General features: G+C 48.7%; 1 protein-coding gene across 1 annotated transcript in view; it reads right to left on the bottom strand.

Annotated features, from left to right (window-relative positions):
* The window catches only part of Pcsk6 (proprotein convertase subtilisin/kexin type 6), a 144,021-nt gene that overhangs the window by 41,709 nt on the left and 82,768 nt on the right, over positions 1 to 19,544 (bottom strand). Inside the window, exons 12-13 of the mRNA XM_010611088.1 lie at positions 14,546 to 14,734; positions 10,901 to 11,037 (exon numbers count right to left, since the gene is read on the bottom strand). Coding sequence (XP_010609390.1) covers positions 10,901 to 11,037; positions 14,546 to 14,734 — 326 coding nt within the window. The remainder of the gene's footprint in view (positions 1 to 10,900; positions 11,038 to 14,545; positions 14,735 to 19,544) is intronic.

Below are 19,544 nucleotides of genomic sequence, written 5' to 3'. Positions count from 1 at the left end.
AAGACAACAGTACATAGGAACAACCCTTACAGGCATCTCTCCAAGTACTTTCTGTGTTCCAAGTGCTTGACTGGAGTGAAAAATGAAGGATTGTGCCCATCCTCGCAGGGTCATGGCAGGGTCTCAAAAGTCCCACTAGTCTCTTGGAGAGACACACCTATGACTCCTGACTTGCACTCAGCACAGGCTTCCGGGACAAGACATCTACTACTAATTAATATTTCATTTGGCTTCTGTCTTCTAAGAACATGCTAAATAAAAAATACAACTCACAATATCATGCAGCCAGATGGGTAAAAACCACCGGCCACAGGACTAAAGAGAATAAATCAATCAACTAAGGGCCAGTCATGGCCTATGAATGGGCCTAGGAGAATGCACCAGCTGCAGGAGGGTGGCCTAGGGTAGGCCGAGGGGCCCGAGTGTAGGTCCTGCCCCTTAGAGGGGTGAGCTCAGTCAGGCTTGTGGATGTAGCTTGGACTTGGCTTCCTCTTCCACAAAACGAGGGTTAAGAACAAAGGAGAGCCTGCTGAGCAGAGTCAAGTCAGTCACGATGATGCTACGCATTTCACAGCCACCAACTGATGTAACCCTCTCAACAACCTGTGCAGAGGAACGCCTGAGACTCAGAGTACGGAAATGACCTGACCGGGGCCATTGCTGGCGAGATGCAGAATATGGATCTGAGCAGGTGAGGTGCCCCAGAGCTTTACCTCTGTGCCACAGCAGAACAGGCACACGTGCACTCACACAGGTACCACACGGAAGCAGGCACACAGATACGTACGCACCCACATGCACCTGCACGCACATGCACACACACCCCACTGCCACTCTCATCCACGCCACTGCTCCGCTTTATACACAACTGGATCTCAGATCGATGGATTGGGGGTTTAAAAATGTCCAAATATGAAGAAAAGAAACGAGTTCTCCGTGGCACATGGGGCATCTCCCCCTCACATACAGTTAGAGAACTGAGGCATCCCCTCTCTGCTCTACCGCCCTGTGCCCCTTGCTGTATTTTCAAGCAGATCTCTTGCATGGAAATGGCGTTTCCCTTGTAAATACCATGGTATCGACATCATTCGCTGGCACTGAGAACTTTTTTCATAAAATTTAATTCCTTACTATTATCTGTAACTGTTTAAGACCCCTGATTCTTTACAGATTTTTAAAAATGAGATCAAATACACACACATTGAGAACATGCAAGTACGAATTATTGCCCTTAACCTTCCCTTGTTCTTTTGATAAATTTGACTTCTTCCCTCAATGGGTGGGTGTCTAAAGAAAAGCCAATGACACCGTATGGATTTCTGCTCTTTCAGAAATGGGGGAAAGAATACAGAAAAAAGGGAAATTTTACTCTGAAAGAGTAAATCTTAGCATTCAAGGGAATGACATAGAATTTCTAAAAATGCCATCAATTGTCTCAGACAGCCTATTTATTACTATGCGAATACCAAGTACTAAAACTAAAACCCTTTGGAGTCACGAAGTAAGATACACGGTGACAATTACTGAAAGAGGGTTGGGAGGCCTGCTCGATTATTCTCTCCGTTTGAATTCTGATGCCTCGCAGTCCCCTCTGGCAGGGGAAATGGTGGGAGAGGCCCAAGCTCCTGGGTGAGCTGGAGTTAGGGAGGAGGGCCAGACTACAGCAGTGAAGTTGCAGCCTTGCACAGAGCGAACTCATGCGAGCCCTCCCCGCAGGGCACTGAGCTGCACCCCACGCTGGAGGGGACACAGAGGTGCAGGATGAGGAAGCACACCTCACCCAGTGCCTACCAGGAGACCTGGCACATAGTGGGTGTACAGCTAAGTTAGGTGCCCAAGGTAAGGAAAGCACCAGGTGCCCCCTGGTGCTGAACGGAGCCAAGCCCAGCTCCCGCTGCATAGGGAGGACCCAGGTTCCACCTGCATCAAGGTGTTGGCAGCAGCCCCAGGTCACTCGGAGGTGCAGGGCCCTCCTTTGCCCGAGGAGGCTGTGTACCTGGGCAGTCATCCTGGCCTGGCGCAGGCAGGTGATAGGCTCTGCCTGTGTCCCAGGCGTGACCTCATGCAGCTTGGAAGTTGAGAGGGAGGTGATGGATGGAGAAGTTCCTCCCCTTAGTAAAGTGTCTGAAGAGAAGAGGCCCAGAGCCAAGGCTGCAGAGTTGGGGAAACTGAGGCAGGAGGACCCAGCCCAGGCCTGTCTGGTACTTGATTCCAGAAGAGAAAGCAGACACATTTCCCAGAGAATGAAATCCCTTGCACTCAGTGCCTGAACTTTAAAGTTCGAATACTCTGAATGGAAATAGCACAAACTTCCCTGAAAGGTGTTCTCTGCAGGACGAGCCCCTCCCCTGTGCTCTCTGTACCCATGCCAGCACCTGTCTTTCCAAACTTGCAGGCTCTCTGTGTGGAAGCCGCCCTCTACCTGTGTATGCAAGGACCGCATACGCCTCACTCTGTGTCCCAGGCCTGACACGAAGATGAGTTCAATAAACTTGTGCTGAATGCAGAAATGAACGAAAAGCTACCTGCCCATGTAGCCAACCAGGAAGTGGGATTTGAACTCACTTCCATTCGTAAACTGTCTCCTGCTGGACAGTGATCCTGGGAGAAGGAATACCCTTTCCTCAGCCAAGGAGGGAACTGAAGAGGAAAGAGGATGACTAATCGTTATGCAGGTTTAGAAAATGGTGCTAAAACTAATTACAGAAGCCAAGTGCAATCTGACAGACGTGAGTATTATCCAAGCTAACGTATGATTCAGATCACTTAATTACTTAATAAACCTCAGGTCTTATCTGGGAATTTCAAGCACTTTTTACACAGCATACCAATAAAATTGAACTTTTTTTTCTTCTTTATATTTCAGCAATCGCAGAGATTTGAGGAAGAGGCCCACCCCCAGAAATGGTTCTCAGGGCCTGAAAGAGAGCTGCTCTTTCTGGGTGCTGTGCCTGTGTCCTGGCTGCGCTATGCCAGGCACCAAAGCCAGCGGTGATGTCACACTCACAGATCGCTCTCACCGGATGACCAGAGAGGGAAAGATCAGGCCCTTTGGTGTCAATTCAAGTTGACAACATGAAGAGGGCAGTTGGCCCTGACAGTACCACAGACCGTACTTTTCTTGGCCTGCAAGAACTCGGTAACTCTGAATCCTAGAATTGGTGACACCTTGGTCACCTGGAGTCACCTCCCTGAGTTGAGCTTGGCAATAGACACCATCAGATCGACCTGCAGACTCAGGTGCCAGGCACTGTGCGACCTCACTTTCAGGCTGGCTGCAAACAGTCCTCCCTTTCTCTCATCCACCTACTGTGTGACAATCATGCACAGAACTGAGGTCCCCACTTGGCTCAAACAGTGACTGTGACCACTCTCTGGGAGGCTGTCACCCTGGCATGGCCTTTCAGGTGCAGGTTCCTGTGAATGGTGCCTACTCTGGGACCAGCCCCACAGGCAGAGCATAACTGTGCCTTAGTGAACTTCCTGTGGGCAGAGCACCTGGTTCTCACAGTTCCCTTTCACCCCCAGCATTAGTTAACCATTCCTGCTAGCTGGTGTTTCCTGCCACTACAGCCACTTCTAGAAATCTCAGACTCTAGCAATCTCAACATCTCCTTCCTATTGTGTCCCTACCTGTGGGCAGCCGCTGGTAGGCCCTTTCCTCTGGTCCTCTCTACCTCTGTTCTGCGCTCAAGTCCCTGGGCATCTGAGGCAGCTCCAGACCTGCCCCAGGAGGAAGGAGAGTCGGGGCAGGTTATCACGGAGGATCACACGTCAGCCCGACACCGTCCCCTCTGTCTGCCCTCCAGGCAGGTGTGGAAGCCCTGCTGCATCATGAGACCTCCACCTGTGGTCCATCTCACTGCCAGGTGAGCCAAGGCAGTCCTGGGGTGTCCCCCAAGGTAGGGGGCCCAGTGAGGGAACTGTGGGCCCTGCTTGACGCTTCAAAGCAGGGACCCAGAAGTGGTGGAGCACACTGGCTGGCCCAGCTAAAAAGGCTGAGGTGGGAGGATCGCTTGAGCCCATGTGTTTGAGATCAGACTGGGCATAGTGAGACCCTGTCACAAAACCAGAACAAGGCAAAAAACCCAAATGAGTGTAGGGGCAATTCTGAAAATCTGGCAGGCCTTAAAGTGCACACTTCCCTATAAGTCCTTCCTGTTCCTTCAGCTGGAAGGAAGTAGGTTTACTTTGGTGAATTCTGGACAATCCTCTGTGTCTTTGGTGGCCTTGGGGTCTGGTGTGTGGTATTATTAGTTCTTGACCAGGGAACCATCCCCACCTAGGCTGCCAGTTCCTCAGAGGCTGGGACTGTGTCTCAGGCTTCCTGGATACCTGCCTGGCATTATTTGGTTGTGGCAGAAATTCCTTATTATGGCTTGTGGCTAGATGTGCTCCCAAAGCCTCATGCACTCATAGGTGGGGATTTTCAGAGGTAGCTGGATCTAGGTTATATAATGCAGGGACTGATTCACAGTGCAATGCTAGGATTAAGGGTGTGACTGCTACCCACCATAAGGGCAGGTAGCATGGATAAAATATAAGAGATGGAAAGAGGGCTGGTGGGGTCATTGCTGGTTGCTTGCTTGCTGCTTGCTGCCTTCTGCCTGACCTTCTTTGCCATGAACTGTTTCTCCTTTGCGATGTCCCTCTGCCATGCCACCCTGCCTTGGAGCCAGCCAACTCTGAACTGAAACCTCTCTAAACTGAGCTGAAATAAACCTTTCCTCCTTTAACTTTGGGTGTCAGGTATTTTGACTCAGCAATGAGAAAAGAAGCTAAGATACTCTTCAAACATTCATAGGACAAACATCCCGTAGGACACGTAGACCCCGCCCCCGACTTGATGCCACAGACCCCTGAGAGAGCGGCTATACATTTGGAGGCTGAAGAGAGCCAAACTCAGATGGACCTCACAAGATCCCAATCCACACATCAGCCTGAGAAAGGGCACCTTCATTTCTGCTAGCCCATCTGACAGATTCTGGCCTCCACACTTCATCTCACTTCCTGGGAAGCCTCAGTAGCCACTCTGAGCAATGAGCACAAGACCGACTCTCAAGGAGGGTGAGATAACATTGGAGAGGTTATGTTGCAGTTGCCCCATGAGATGGATTCCACCACAGAGAGATGGTAACGGGCCCAAGGTGGACTCCAGTTGTGCTTGCAGCATACATGTGGGTGCCTGGACATGCTGAAGTTCCAGAAAAAGGAACCTGTTCTTACTGCACATGCAAGGAAGAGCATGCTGACCTTGACTGGCCAGATGTTTTTCTGAACTTGCTGTTTCTGCAGACCACATTCAGGAACAGGAGTTCTCTGAAGACTCAGCCACCCCAAAAGCCACCACAGGAATGTGCAGGTTTTCTATGACAATACTGGGGAATCTGTCCCCACCTCCCAAATTCCAGTAAGTCACAGGTCAGAGTGAAAAGCAACCATGAGATGTTTATTCCTCTCTATTTCAACCCCAGAAACAAAGACCCAGATTCTAACCATGCCTGAGGATGGAGGTGGCCCTGCCTCAGGACTTCATGTGGGGCCATTCTTGGGAAGCATCCCTGCATCCACCAATTCCACATCCCTAGCAGAGCATCTGCTCATGTGGTGACTACAGGCAATCCCAATGGCACTCATTAATTCACCAACACCTATGGTGTAGCTATCACGACCCAGGGAGAGGTCTGGAGTTGCCTCAGATGCCCAGGGAGTGTCCTTGAGCACAGAGCAGAGGCAGGGTGGACCAGAGGAATGGGCCAGCTGCCACAGTGAGGACAGTGGCTGCAGGCAGGTAGGGACACACAGGGGCCCATCAACAACACTCCAGACAGCAAATCTGGCAGCTCAAGGGCAGGGTGGAGCTGGTGTAGCAGCACCTGGCTGGGTGGAAAGGGGTGCAGGGATGTGATTCTGTCTATGCACTGCTGCTGCACCAAAGCTTGCTCAGCACAAGTGCGTGTTACTTCCTGGGCTCCAGTGGGTATTAAGGACTGCTGCATAAGGAGCCCTTCAGTGGCCCACGCCCTGGAGAGGCGATATAATTAACACATGTCATGAGCTCCTTCTGCCCTAGACCACAGGTCCACAATTCTACCCAGAGTCATCACTGTCTTCAATTTAACCCACCCCAAAGGAGCTCTTGATCTATCTGTAGGACCTGCTCCTCCTGCATTGGTCCACATCTTGGGGATTGCAGCTCCAGTCTTCTACTCCGCAGGACCAGTGATGCCTGCTCTCCCCTCTCACAGCCCACATCTGCTCAGCGAGCCTCTCAGCTCTACTTCTGGAAATGGGCTGGTTCACACAGCTCCACTGCTGCTGCCCTGGGCTGAGTCACCTTCCTCCTACTGCAGCGACTTCCTCACTGGCCTCCCTGTCTTTTGTTCTCTCCACTCCCACTTCGGTGTCTGTGACCGAGCCGTCAGTCAGCCTGTTACTATGAAGTTCAGATCGTTGCTGTCCTCCATGAAGAAGTTCCCACCAAGTCCTTTCAGCAGCTTACAAAGCCCGGTGTGATTCCACCCCGTGACCCTCAGTGGGTGACTCCATCACATTCTGCAGCCTTGTGGCCCTCTTACCTGTGCCACAGACACTCCAGGTACGATTCTGGTGATTTGGAAGGTTTGCATCTTGTTTTAAATTTTTTTTATTTCTGTATTACACAAAGATATTTGATCTCATATGTCTCTATCAGTGTTAAGAATCAAGATCTATTAGCCCTCTGTGTGCTGGCCAGTGTAAAATAGGAATATTAGCAATTTTTACTCCTTCTCGCTCTCATCCTCTACCTCTGTTCCTGTAATACGGGATGTGATAGCTAGCACGACGTCTACTACAGAGATTCCTATGAAGCCACGGAGGCCCGGTCTGTGCTGCAATCACGGGGATACCTGGGTAGAATAAGCATTTCCAGAGGAGAGAGCAGCAGATACAAGGGCCCTGTGGTGGGTCAGACCACACATGTTCAGGGAAGTGAGAGAAGTCAGTATGATGGGGAAGAGGAAACAGAGCATGGTGGAGAGGTGCTGGCTGGTTTGTGGGCCAGACTAAGAGAAGAGGACTTGCTCTCTGAACTGTGAGGGGCCAGCAAAGCATAACGACACCGGCCTGTGCTTCTAGCACACCCGGAGGACTGTGAGTTCCAGCCAGCTTGGGCAACTTACTGACTTAGCGAGAGCCTGTCTCAAAATCAAAAATCAAAAAAAGGCCGAGGATGGAGCTCAGCGAGAAGGGCCTGGGTTCAATCTTTAGTACTGTGGAAAACAAAAAAGACAAAACAAAACCATGGCAGGCCATGCGGTGCTCAGCAGGGGTACACAGCTATCTGAATTGTGTATCATGGGCTCATCAGCTGCTGTAGCCACCGAGGCAGAGGCAGGAAAGCCAGGGATGAGAAGAGGTGAGGGTGGCGGGGCACAAAGAGAGGGGCTAGAGGCAGTTGGTGGAGAAGAAGAAGAGAAGACTGAAGGCTGACTCTTGGGCTTTGTCTGAGCAAGAGAGCAGACAGTGGGCTATGCACATCAGTGGGGAAAACGGGAGGACCCATTTTGGGAGTTGGGTCCGAGATGCCCGGAACACACAGCCCATGGGAGCCCCGCACAGAGTCCACAGAGGCTGTGCAGAGCAGGGCTGGGCTGCGTGAGGGTAGGGAGAGGCGGCCTTTGGGCACCTTTACCAGGTAGTGTCCAGGGGGCTGGATGAGACCCTGGGGTCGGAAGGAAGACAAGGCAGGGGCCCAGGAGCATGCCTGGGGCTGCAGGCAAGGGATCCTTCAAGGAGGCCAACGAGGCGCACCCTGGAGGTGGCCAGGGCCCAGAGGGTGTGGAAGGCGCTTCGGGAAGTAGGTACACTGGGGCCACTGTGGGCCACTGGGCTCTCAGTTCCCTCCCTGTACGAATGACTACAGCCTACTAGAACTCCTCAGGGTGGACGTCACTGCCCCGGTTTGTAAATGAGAAGGCAGAGGCCCAGAAAAGCTGTGACTCGCCCAGGGCCTAGTTGTTGTAAAAGGTTCATTCTGAGCCCCACAGCCTTAACCACCGCCCCATGTGGCCAGCAGAGAAGCTGTCTCTGTTAGAGACCCAGACTTCGACTCCCACCTGAGGGACCCTGAGCAGCCCCTGCTTTGGTGATGTGGACAGGAGTGGGCTGAGTGCCAGCAGGAGAAGGACACAGCCGGAAGTAAGTGGAGGCTGGAGGGGATGCAGAGGAAGGCGAGGCTGGGCACACAGGGGAGCTCAGTGGGAGAGGACGTGGGGGAAGAGCCGGGCACCACTGTCCCTCCCGGCTCACAGCCCCAGCACGTGGGAGGGTCCAGGGAAAGATCCAGCAGGCCACAGCACTGAAGTGTGGACCACCAGCCTCCGGTCTGCACAGCCAGCCTCCTGGGCAAGCAGGTGGCTTGCAGCACAGTGCCCACAGAGTGGTGGGTGTATAAGGGTGCAGCCGGCACAGGAAGTCGCCCCTCAAGTTTTTAACAGTAGGCTCATGTATGTCGTGGCTTTTAAAAGAAACGATTTAGGAGCTTCTGTTCTTGAAATAAGTAAATTTCAAGTCATTTACAATTTTATGCTTTTGTATTTTTAGAATTTTGATAGTAGCACTTTTTATGATAGTTATTTTAAAATCAGAAGGAAAGTGATTTTGGGAGCTAGAATCCCTATAGACGACTTGATAATTTAGAGTCAGCTTTCTGCATAAGGCAAGTTAATGTTCTTTTTTCTTTCTGGTAACACACACACACACACACACACACACACACACACACACACTCTCTCTCTCTCTCACACGAAGCTGTGTGTCACAGAGAACTGGAAAAGAACCAGGGAAGGAGAAAGATCTTATACACACAAGGAACAACAGAACAATGAAAGCAATCTTGGGGAAACCTTTCCACAGAAAAGCAAGACTCCGGCATTGCCCATGTATTGCCCACGTCACAGAGACATGGGAAGTTTCGTGATCTCTGAGGATGACAACAGGATAAGATGAGCAGATTAATCTAGTTCTCTTCCAGATTACTGCTTCCTCACCTAGATCAGTGCCTGGACCATAGAAGGCATTCAATACAGACTGGTTAAATACGTGACTGATTCTAACAAAGCAGTTACGAAAGGGTATGTGACTTACCAAAGAAATAAGTGACCCCAAACAAAACTGAGAAAATAATTCCATTTATGATGGCACTAAGAGGAATAAAATACTTAGGAACATGTTTAACCAAGGCAGTGAAAAACTTTCATACTAAAAACTATAAAAAACATTTCTGATAATTGGAAAGCCTCATGCAAAAAGTGAATTTGGACCTCTCCATTATACCATATAAAAATTACTTCATTGTAGACCACAGACCTAAATGTGAGAGCTATAATTATAAAACTCCAAAAAGGAAACATAGAAGTAAATCTCTGTGACCTTGGGTTAGGCAGTGGTTTTGAAAACATGACACCAAAAGCACGAGTAATACAAGAAAAATGAAGTGGACTTCATTAAAATTAAAAACTTTTGTGCATTAAAGGACACCATCACCACTATGATTTAGATCTAAAAAGTCCCCTAAACGTCTCCTAAAAGTGTTCAGAGGTAGGGCTTTCAGAAGGTGACTGGATCATGGGGGTGTGTACTTAATAGTAATTAATCCATTGATGAGTTCATAATGAAACACACATTGGGTGGAGATGGCTTCACGGGGGCTGTGCTTTGGAGGACATATCTCTTGCTCTGGCTCAATCTTCTCTCTCTGCTTCCTGGATGCTAAAGATGAAGCCGCTTTCTTGCACTAGGCCCTTCTGCTGTGGAGCCAGCCGGCTATGGACTGAGCCATCTGAAGGTGTGAGACAAAATAAACTTCACCTTCTCTAGGATGGCAATGTCAGGTATTTTGTCCCAGCAATAAGAAAGCCGACTAATACAATCACTCAAGTGAAAAAGCCACCTCAGAGAATGGGGGAAAAATATTTGCAAATCATATATCTGAAAAAATCCTTCTGATTCAACAAGAAAGGGCAAGTAACAAAATTTTTTAAAATGGGCAAAGGATTTGAATCTCTCTCCAAAGAAGCTACACAGATGAGCACTAAGAAAATGAAAAGATGCCCAGTATCATTAGTTATGAAGGAAATGCAAATCCAAACCACACTTCATATCCACTGGAGTGGCTATTTTTTTTTTTTAAAGAAAAGTCAATAATGAGTGTTAGCAAGGATGTGAAGAAACTGAATCTCTCATACATTGGTGGAATGTAAAATGGTGTAGTCGATGTGGCATATAGTTGGGCCATTCCTCAAACAGTTAGACATAAATCACCCTGTGACCCTGCCATTTCATTTCCAGGTACGTACGTAGCTAAGGGAAGTGAAATACGCCTACACAAAGACTTGGACATGAAAGTTCACAGGAGCACTAGGCACGATAGCTGAACGGTAGAAATAACCCCAAAATCATCAGTGGATGAAACAATGAATGGTACATACACAGAACAAAATAATGTTTGGCCACAGAAGTAACGAGGTTCTGATGCATACTACACCATGGGCAAACTGTGAAAGAAGCCAGATGCAAAAGGTCATAGATTGTATGATTCTATTTATATAAAACGTCCAGAACAGACAGATTAATGAGGACAGAGAGTAGGACCAGGAAAGGAGGAGGGAATAGGCAGTGATTGCCTAATACGTTTGGGGTTCCCTGGAATCAGACAGTGGCGACAGTTGTACAACACTGCAAATACACTAAAAGCTACTGAACTGTACACCTTAATGTGATTAAGATGACAAATTGTGTGCTATGCGACTTTTACTTCCACAAAACAAAGATTAACCAGAGACATGAGTTAAACAAAGGCCTAGGGTTAAAGGGGTTGAAATATAAAGTTATTACAAAATGCCCAAGCCCCACTGACCTTGTTTTTCTGGGTTGCGGACCTGAGATGGCAGGTCTTGGATTTCCAAGGTCCATTCCCCCTCGGCCTTTTCTCCCCAGCAGTGCACAGTCATAAACTCCCAGTTTGTAAATCCTTCATTTGAAAAATCCAGCAATCTGTAATTGGAGATGCAGTGTCAGAAAAATCAATGCCAGGCAGAGGGGGCTGGTCAAGGAGGACTTTGTCTGGTCCAGGAGAAATTACTCCTCAGGAGCCTGCACCATCCAGTGGAAGCCCTGGGCAGGGCTAGAGAGAAGAGGGGAGGCTAAAGGACAAACATCACATGTTGAAGTTTTCAGTGCCCGAGTTTCACCTCTGTTATCTAACATCTAGAGAGGAGGGCACGCAGGCAGGATCAACCCGCCCAGTCACAGTTGGGTTTTGGTCCCAGGAATCTCTACCCATCCTAATTAACAGAGGCAGGATCCCAGGTATACTGGTTTGCTGCAGGTCCCACAACCAGTAACCAATAGAGCTGAGACTTGAAGGGGGCATTCTGGCCTCTCCTTCTGTGTCCTTTCTGCCATCAGCGGGTGTTTACGAGGTCATCCAACCAATGCCCTCAATGCTGCCACTTTCCTGTAGCAGTGGCAGGAGTTTGCTCCCTCCCCACCTAAGTACCAATTTCATAGAATCAAATGCTCAGTGCTCAGATGCACAAAAGCAGAGAGAAGCTGGGTCACACGACTCACATAAGCTTGGAAGGGGCTCATAAAGGAAGACTTTAAGAGATGCACGTTTGTGGAATAAACGATATGTCCACATTGGTTTTAGAGCCACATTGTGTGCTGTTCTTGCCAAATAAGTAAAAACAAATAACTACTCAAATTTGGGCTAAAAGTGTTGCCTCTGAATCTCCAGAGCTGAACCAAGTTTCCTTGGTTGCCTTTGGAGATGACAACGATGGCCTGATTGTGCTCCAGAGTGGGTGGGAGACACCTTTGGGTTGAGGAGGAGGAGGAGAAGTCTCCTCCCTGAGTGGCAGGTCTTCCCTGACTGTCCCCACCAGCCCTGGGCCTTAAGCTTCCTGGTTCAAGCCCCAGTGTCCTTCTCAGGCTACTGTCATGGAAGGAACAGCTCAAAGTGCTTCAACTCTCCCTTTCTCTTTCTTCAGTTTAATTTTCCATCTCTGTTTTTGAAAAATAACTTTTTTAACACAGGGCTTTTTATTGTTCATCAGAAACTTAAATATGTAAGTGTCGTGTGATGTGAAATTCTGCTCCCAGTTTGGGGGCTCTCTGAGCACTCAACGTACACATGTTGATCAAGGGAACATTCTTTTCAGGGAGACTAGTTGGGAGTAAGGCATTCTGTGCTTTCCACCAAGAAACTGCCAAGGTCAGGGCTGGTCTTCGAGTACAAATCCAAGAACCCTGACACACTGGGGACAGAATAAGGACAGCAGCTTTAAGTGCTGAGGTCCTTAGGAATGTCAGCTTGCTCTTCATGAATAAAACTGGCAACGCTGAAAAGGCTGCTGATTTAAGTAAGATGTGAAATAGGTAGAAGTTAATAGATCCTAAAGCCAAAACCTTGATATAATCACAAAATCTGCCTTGAGGGGAAAAAACCCAGCAAACTTCCCAGACTCAAGTGACTGCCAAATGGCCTCGGGGCAGTGTTTTGCTTTTTGCAAGTAGGTAGCTACAAATAAACCTCTGGCCCTGCTCTCCACCTTCCCAAGGGCCTCCAACACTGGGCTAGGGACACAGAAGGGCCACGGTGAGAAGGGGAATGGAACAGACTGGGGTGTGTGGGGATGTTGGCAGTGTGTTGCCAGCCAGACTGCAGCAGGATACAAAGGGCAGCCTGTGCCAAACGTTCTTATCTGCATTATCACCATTAGTTCTTGTCATATTACTGTTTTCTCCTGCGAGTCCTACTGTTTGCAAATGAGTGGATGACTTTCCCAGAGGAGAAGGATAAAGAGGAGCCAAGTGACTGGGGAGTGGAGGGGCCAGGGTATGTGCCCAGGCTCTGGGCTCCAAAGCACACACCCTCCAGTCACTGGCACCCGGCCAGCCTGCCATCTGTCACCGCAGCTATTAAGTTCAGGCCGCTACCTTCAGGGCTTATGACCTGGGGTGTCTACAGGTGGAAATACAGCCGGCAGTGAATGCAAGTGGGAGTCCTGGTGAGGATCGCAGAGCTCGGGGAGCCCTAAGGCAGACTTGCCCTTCTGCTCAGCTCCAAGCCAGGGTATGCAGGGAATGTGGTCCTGGTGGAGAACTTCCAGCTTTTCGGGAAATTCTAGAAAGTGCACGTTCAGATTAAAATCTCTAAAAATTAAAACAAAAACCAAATATCCCGAGAGCAGAACACTAATAAGCTTCAGCTAGCTGAGTAGTGCTCCCAAACTGCTTATGCCCACGAGGGCCTCCACAGGGACAGTGGGGCTGATTCTGGGTTCAGGAGGTGAAGACACCTCCTCTCTACTCTTCTGCTGAGAAAGGGGGACCTGGCCAGGGCTGAGCATGGTGGCCAAGCTCTTGGAATCCATAAAACCAGGGTATGTCTTGGGTCGATTCCAGTTCACTGAGGACAAAGCTGGTGCTGGGACTGCCATCCACTGCTTGCTACCTTATCTGCAGGCTGCTGGTCCTAGAAGCTGGGTAGAAGGATGTGGGTCACAACACACACACACCCTGCCCTTGGGACAGTGGCTCCGATGGCCTTTCATTGCTGCTGAGTCTTACAAAGCAGGCCAAACTCTCCATCTTATGTAAGGTGTGCAAGTAGAAGTTAAGAAAAGGGGGACGGCTGCATGAGAGCTTCTACCACACAACCCCTGTTTTGGAATAGCCATGCCTCCTGCAGCCCAGATAATAAGGGCAGAGTCCGAGCCAGAAAATGCCAGTGAGTCACCTGGACTCCTCAGGGCATGCCCAAGCACAGGTGCTCCCTCCTGGGCTGGGGGCACAGCTGCCAGATCTGGTTTTTAAGAGATACCAGAAATTCTGATTTGTTCACGAATCCATGAAACCTTTTCTTCTCTCTGAAGTCTAGCTGAGCCTAAGCTAGAAAGAGACGAAAGGCACTTCTTCCCCCAGGCCCCCATAAATCTCTCCAGTCTACCCGCACGTCATGTGAATGCATCTGGACACTTTTCCTTGCTTCTAAATTTGCTGAAGGAATGACTCCACAGCCTTCCACAAACTGTGGGCGAGCCTTCCAGACTTTCCGGTCTGTGTCCGAGGCTAGCCTCTAGGGGAGAAGGCCACAGAGAGCAGTCCGGGGGTGCCCTGGCTGCACCCCACCCAAGACCACTGGCACGAGTCCAATCATGCAGGTCCTAAGGGTGGCAAACACCGAGTGGAGTGCTCTAGGAGATAAGCCTCTCGGGTTACGTGCACTGGCTTCCAATGCCAATTAAACAGAATAGATAACAACCGTCAATGCACTTTCAAGGCCAATGAAGGCACAGCCAGAATCCCACCAACCACCCCACTACTCAGCAAAACAGAGCAACAACTCCTTTGTCACCTTTTCCTGACAATGAAAGCTTTGCACGATTGTTTTAAAGACAAGGTTTCAGGGGCAGGACTCCCCACGTGTGTAGTAACCAGACAGGGACAGAGTCCCCAGATGGGGCCCTCCTGTGGCCCAGAATCCCAGCCTTCTTACCTCTTTGCCAAAAGTTGAGGCTTGGTTCCTGAGGGGGAAACTAGGTGGATCTGGAGGTCTCCCCGGCGCGGGTGCGAGATGGAGATGCGGACCACCACGTGCTCCAAGTAGACCACGCGCTGGTCTGAGTGGTCGGCGCAGGCATTCGTCAGGGCCGTGGTCCGCAGCACTTGCACTATAGGGATGCTCCTGTGAAGGACGACTCCCTGAGTCTCACACACACGGATGACCACACACACACACAAGCACCCCAGCTCGCTCCTTCCCTAGTGAAGCTTTAGGTGCTGGGGATCCCAGGGAACAGCTGAAGTCTCGCTCTTAGACGGTCCACTCTTAGTTCTACCATCTGCCCTAGAAGACTGTGTGGTTCTGGAGATGGTTTCCAGAAATTTAAAGAGTGCAGATGGGGCCAGTCTACCAAGAGCCTAGCCCTTTGGTGCCCTGGAGGTAGCTAGCTCACTTTCTCAGCGGCCTGGGATAAGCAAGGTTTTGACATCCCCTTACTTTGTTGTGAAGACCAGTCTTGAAAACAGAAGTCACAGTGCTACACAACAAGGGCAATCATTCTTGAGCGGACTGGCACCAGGCACTGATTTAAACATTTATGAGGATTAACCCATTTCATCAAGAGAGAAATTAAGGACTGCAACCAAGGTCATGCAGCTACGGGGAGGTGGAGCAGGCGTTTGGGGCTTACATCCTCTGCCTCAACCTCTGCGCCACATTGCCCTGCGTGGATGCTTGTAAAGGACCCACACTCACAGGACCAAAGCTGTTGGAGTTGGTCTGCTTCTGGCTGGGGTCCCTTCCCTCTCCTGCCCTGGGACAGAAGCTGGTGACAGAGCATGGTTCTTCTTACAAAGCCAGGGCAGTTGGGATGGAACCTGGGGTAACCACAAAGCTCCAATCGCTCAAGAGTCATTTCCGTCAGGATTTCCTGACACAGAAAGCAGACACAGCCTGTGCCCAAGGCTGCCCCTAAGCCTGGGTTGCGCCAGCACGGCTCACATCTCCACAAAGCCTGGCTCCCTCACCTGAATGATCTGCAACCTGAAGAAAGATGGCATTCTTTGGTGGAGACCTGGCCGCCATGCGGCAGCACATTAATAACCCTCGCTACACAGTGGCAGTGGGTTTATTGCGGGGAGCATGTTCCCATTATGCCTGACTCCTCGGGGGAGGCTTGAAGCGAATGCTCAGAGCCTCTCGGGAATTACATCGCTTGGCTCTACTGGGCCCGAGTCATAAAAAACAATCAAAACAGTTAGAAACAGTGAGGTAATTCCCTTGGCGATTCTGTAAATATTTGAAAACATGCTTTGCATGCACTATAAATTGATTTAGAGGTGCTGATTTCTTTCATTGCCTTCTCCACGTTTTACTGTCTGTATTTACCAGTCAGTTGGCCCCACTGCTGTGGCAGATGCAGAACGGTGAAAAGCACCGGAGAGCTCCAGGACCAGCAAGGCCCACCTATGTACCTCCAGGTACAGTGCTCACCTGCTCCGTGCACTAGGAATGTAAACTGGGTGTGCTGGGCTCAGGGATCCTCTGTGCGCAATGGAAGACAGATTTCACTAATGCTTCCCCTAGGGCTTCGAAATGTGGCTCTCGGTCAAGATACCAAGACCCAAGAATGACTCTACTGTCAAATCTTTAACATTTTTCAGGGCTGATAGAGAGATCAAGGTGTAAAAGAGACAAAATCCTTAAAACACTGTGTTCACTCCATCTTTTTTCCTAATCGGCAGGAGGTGCAATCACTGCACTCTAGAAATAGACCTAGAGCCCTAGCAAGAAAGTTTTAATCCCATTGATAATCTAAGCAAACAGAAGCAGGGTGAAATAAAAGACAACCAAACCCCAACCACTGTCCGCCTTGCTGCCATATTCCTGGTCCACAGCAACAACACCTTGAGAAAAAAACCCATCCTGATGAGAATACTAGAGTCGCTGGCATGCACCGCAGCTGGCTGCGGCTGCAGGGGCAGAAAGGCAAGCTGGGTCTCCTCTGCAGGGAGCCACTCTGCTGCTCCCCAGGGGGCAGCTTCCAGGTGGATAGTGCTCTTCCTTCAGGAGTTAACTGAGTTGGTTTTCAAAGCTGAGGCATAGCTCTCTCCTGGGGGCCAGCCTACCTAGGGAACAAGGCTGCCTGTAACAATTAGTTTTTATGTGAACTCTCTTAGTTGTGAAATCACTCCGTTACAGGCCACCAGGACTCCTCATTTCTGTTTTAGCGGAGAGCTAGAAGCCAGGGCAGCTAGCAATGGCAAGGACAGTGAGCTGTCTCCCTGCTTCAATACATTCTTTCTGTACTTCTGGGCACCTCACCTACCAAATCAGGGGCTTCTGCATTTCCTTCAGGAAAGAAGCAGCTTCAACTGTCAAGAAGAAATTATCCTATATTTCAGATAGAAACTCCAAGGAAAGCAGAGAGGCCAGACATCAAAAGCTGTCACTTTTAAGGACTCAGTAAAGAAAATGAACATCAACATAAAAAATGGAAATTCAAAAAAGTAAATTATTCTCTGTCCTATCATTATTTCAAAGATAATACAGAAAATGCAAGTCCACTGCGAAGTAATTTATTTTTTCAGTTAACAACATGCAAGGATTATTTTGGGTACATGAATCCGGCCGGCTAAATTGTACTTTAACTATGAAAATTGATTCGGAAAGAGCTTAAATTTCCCTAGGGAACTGAAAATGTCCTTCTGCGATTAAGCCCGGAAACTGTGGTCTTGTACCTAGAGCCATCTTCCTAGAACACTAGAGGAGCCCAAAGAGTTCGAGGGTCTGGTGGGATTTGCCTGAAGCCTGATCAATGTTTAAGCCAGGGAGACTTCAGACTTCGAAAGATCCCCAAAGACAGAGAAATGCCACTGCCAGTCAGGCCACACACTTCAGAAGTCATTACTCTCACACTCCTGACGTCCTATGCTCATCCTAACCATCTGGAACTGCTCCCTTCTCCCGAGGAGGTGGAGAACTCCACATCCTACTGTTTCCACCTAGGTCACCAGTACGGCAGCCTCCTTCTAGTTTTCTCCAACACATAAAGATGTAACAAAGTTTCTAATTTTCCACCTTCACAACTCTGAGAATCTTTCAGCACTGGAGTAACATGCAAAGGTAAATTTTTTAATTCAACAGCTGGCAGAGGAGAACAGAAGAACGTGGGTCATGGGCTGAATCCTCTACTGTAAGGGGGGCAGTTTCTAACTCTCCACTCATCTTTCTGCTCTATGATACACAGATGAGCTAGGTAGAAATATTATTGGCAGTCAGATAGGGCTAAGTCCTCAAGGGCCAGGACAAAGGTGAAACACCACAGCGGCACGTTGGCTAAAAACCAGGCCTCAAGATGGAGACAAGATAACCAGACCCACATGCATCTTCAAAAAACTGGGCTTAGTAAAGTATAGATAGGTATCAACCACCCTGGGGGTCACCAGAGACCTCTGGACCCACCACCTCCTAGGAAAATCATTACTCTTTCCATCCATGCTTACTACGTGACTTGCTTCCCAATTGGACCGCCATTACCTAAGTGACTGTACTTGTAACCTTATTGGATGTTCATGGCTGTGGCCCACCTTGTGCCCACGTGGGTTTCACCCTATAAAACTCCACTATAAAATGGGGTCCTTGGGCTATCCACTTGGGACCCCTCTTGCCCCTCAGGAGCTTTCTGATCAATACATACCTTCCTAATTTTAAACTCCGTCATTCCTAGGACTCATTCTTCAATTTCTAGAAAACTAAAACTCGGCGTATCATATAGTTAACAGGTTGGGAGATATATTTCATATTTTCCCGTGACATAACTACGAAACAACTGCATGTCAGGGTTTCTCATTTCCACCACGAAGACCTCACTCCAGCTCAATGCCATGCCAAGACCTATACCCTTATAGTTCCAGGGCAGTATTTCTTTTCCAAGCTAGAGGGCTGGGACCAAGAGCTGGGCCCACCCTAGCTCCTCACTGGATGATTCTGAGCTCATGTCGGGAGACCCACCTGCATTTGAAGGCAGCAGTGTCATTGGCATCTGTCTGGGAAAGAAGGGGTCGCTGAGCAACTGAGGCCCATCCCTGCAGAAGGCTGACCAGGAAAGTCGGTCAGAAGGTCTACATGGAAATGTTTTGACAGAACTTACAAAGAGTAGCGAGTTGATGGGGAGAGGTTGATCGGAGCACTTTTGTTAAATAAAATTCTAGGCTAGCAATGTGGTCTGGTGGAGGACACAGAGCCTTATGCATGGGCCTAGAGGAAGCTTCTATGTCATTTCTCAGATGTGTGTTCTAGGATGAATGTTCTTCACAGGACGGTCTGAGATAGAGGTCATTGCATTAAGCTGTGGGCTTTGTTACTCATATTACTTCACATTTAGAATTTCCTTTGGATAAATTACTTTTGGTTATCAAATGACAGCACAGCATTTAAGGTAGAAATAAAATTTAACAACTTTATAAGAGAAGCTAATCTACTACATTAATTTAGACGAGGCTCTCCATGATTAATTGGGCTATAAGATGTTTTAATATACAACATTTAAATTTATAGCACATATTTTTATTTTATGTGAAATGAGGGGGCTGAATTAGTTGGCTCTAAACATTCTTTGTGATGACAATGGTCTAAAACTCAATCTGATAGGAAGTAAAAAAGACAAAATTACTACAGTCAGTCTTCATTATCACAGATTCTGTATTTGCATATATACTTATTAAAATTCACCTGTATCCCTAAACCAATACTTGTGGCACTTTTGCAGTAATCTTTAGATGCACACAGAGCAGCAAAATATTTGAATCTCCCACAGTGCGCATCTTGGCTGAGGTCAAACCAGGCCACACTCAGCCTTCTTTGTTTTAGATCTCAATGCCATGTTTTTCACATTTTTGCACTCTTTGTTGGTGATTCTGTTTTTTTCCAAAGACCTCCAGGCACAGTGCTGTAGTGCTAGTGTTCTAAGCACCAAAAAAAAAAAAAAAAA

Source organism: Fukomys damarensis, unplaced genomic scaffold (genome assembly GCF_012274545.1).
Source record: "Fukomys damarensis isolate Sample0158 unplaced genomic scaffold, DMR_v1.0_HiC HiC_scaffold_7, whole genome shotgun sequence".
NCBI classification, from domain to species: domain Eukaryota; kingdom Metazoa; phylum Chordata; class Mammalia; order Rodentia; family Bathyergidae; genus Fukomys; species Fukomys damarensis.
Note: the sequence above shows the minus strand (reverse complement) of the source record. Positions and strands in the feature narration are given on the sequence as shown.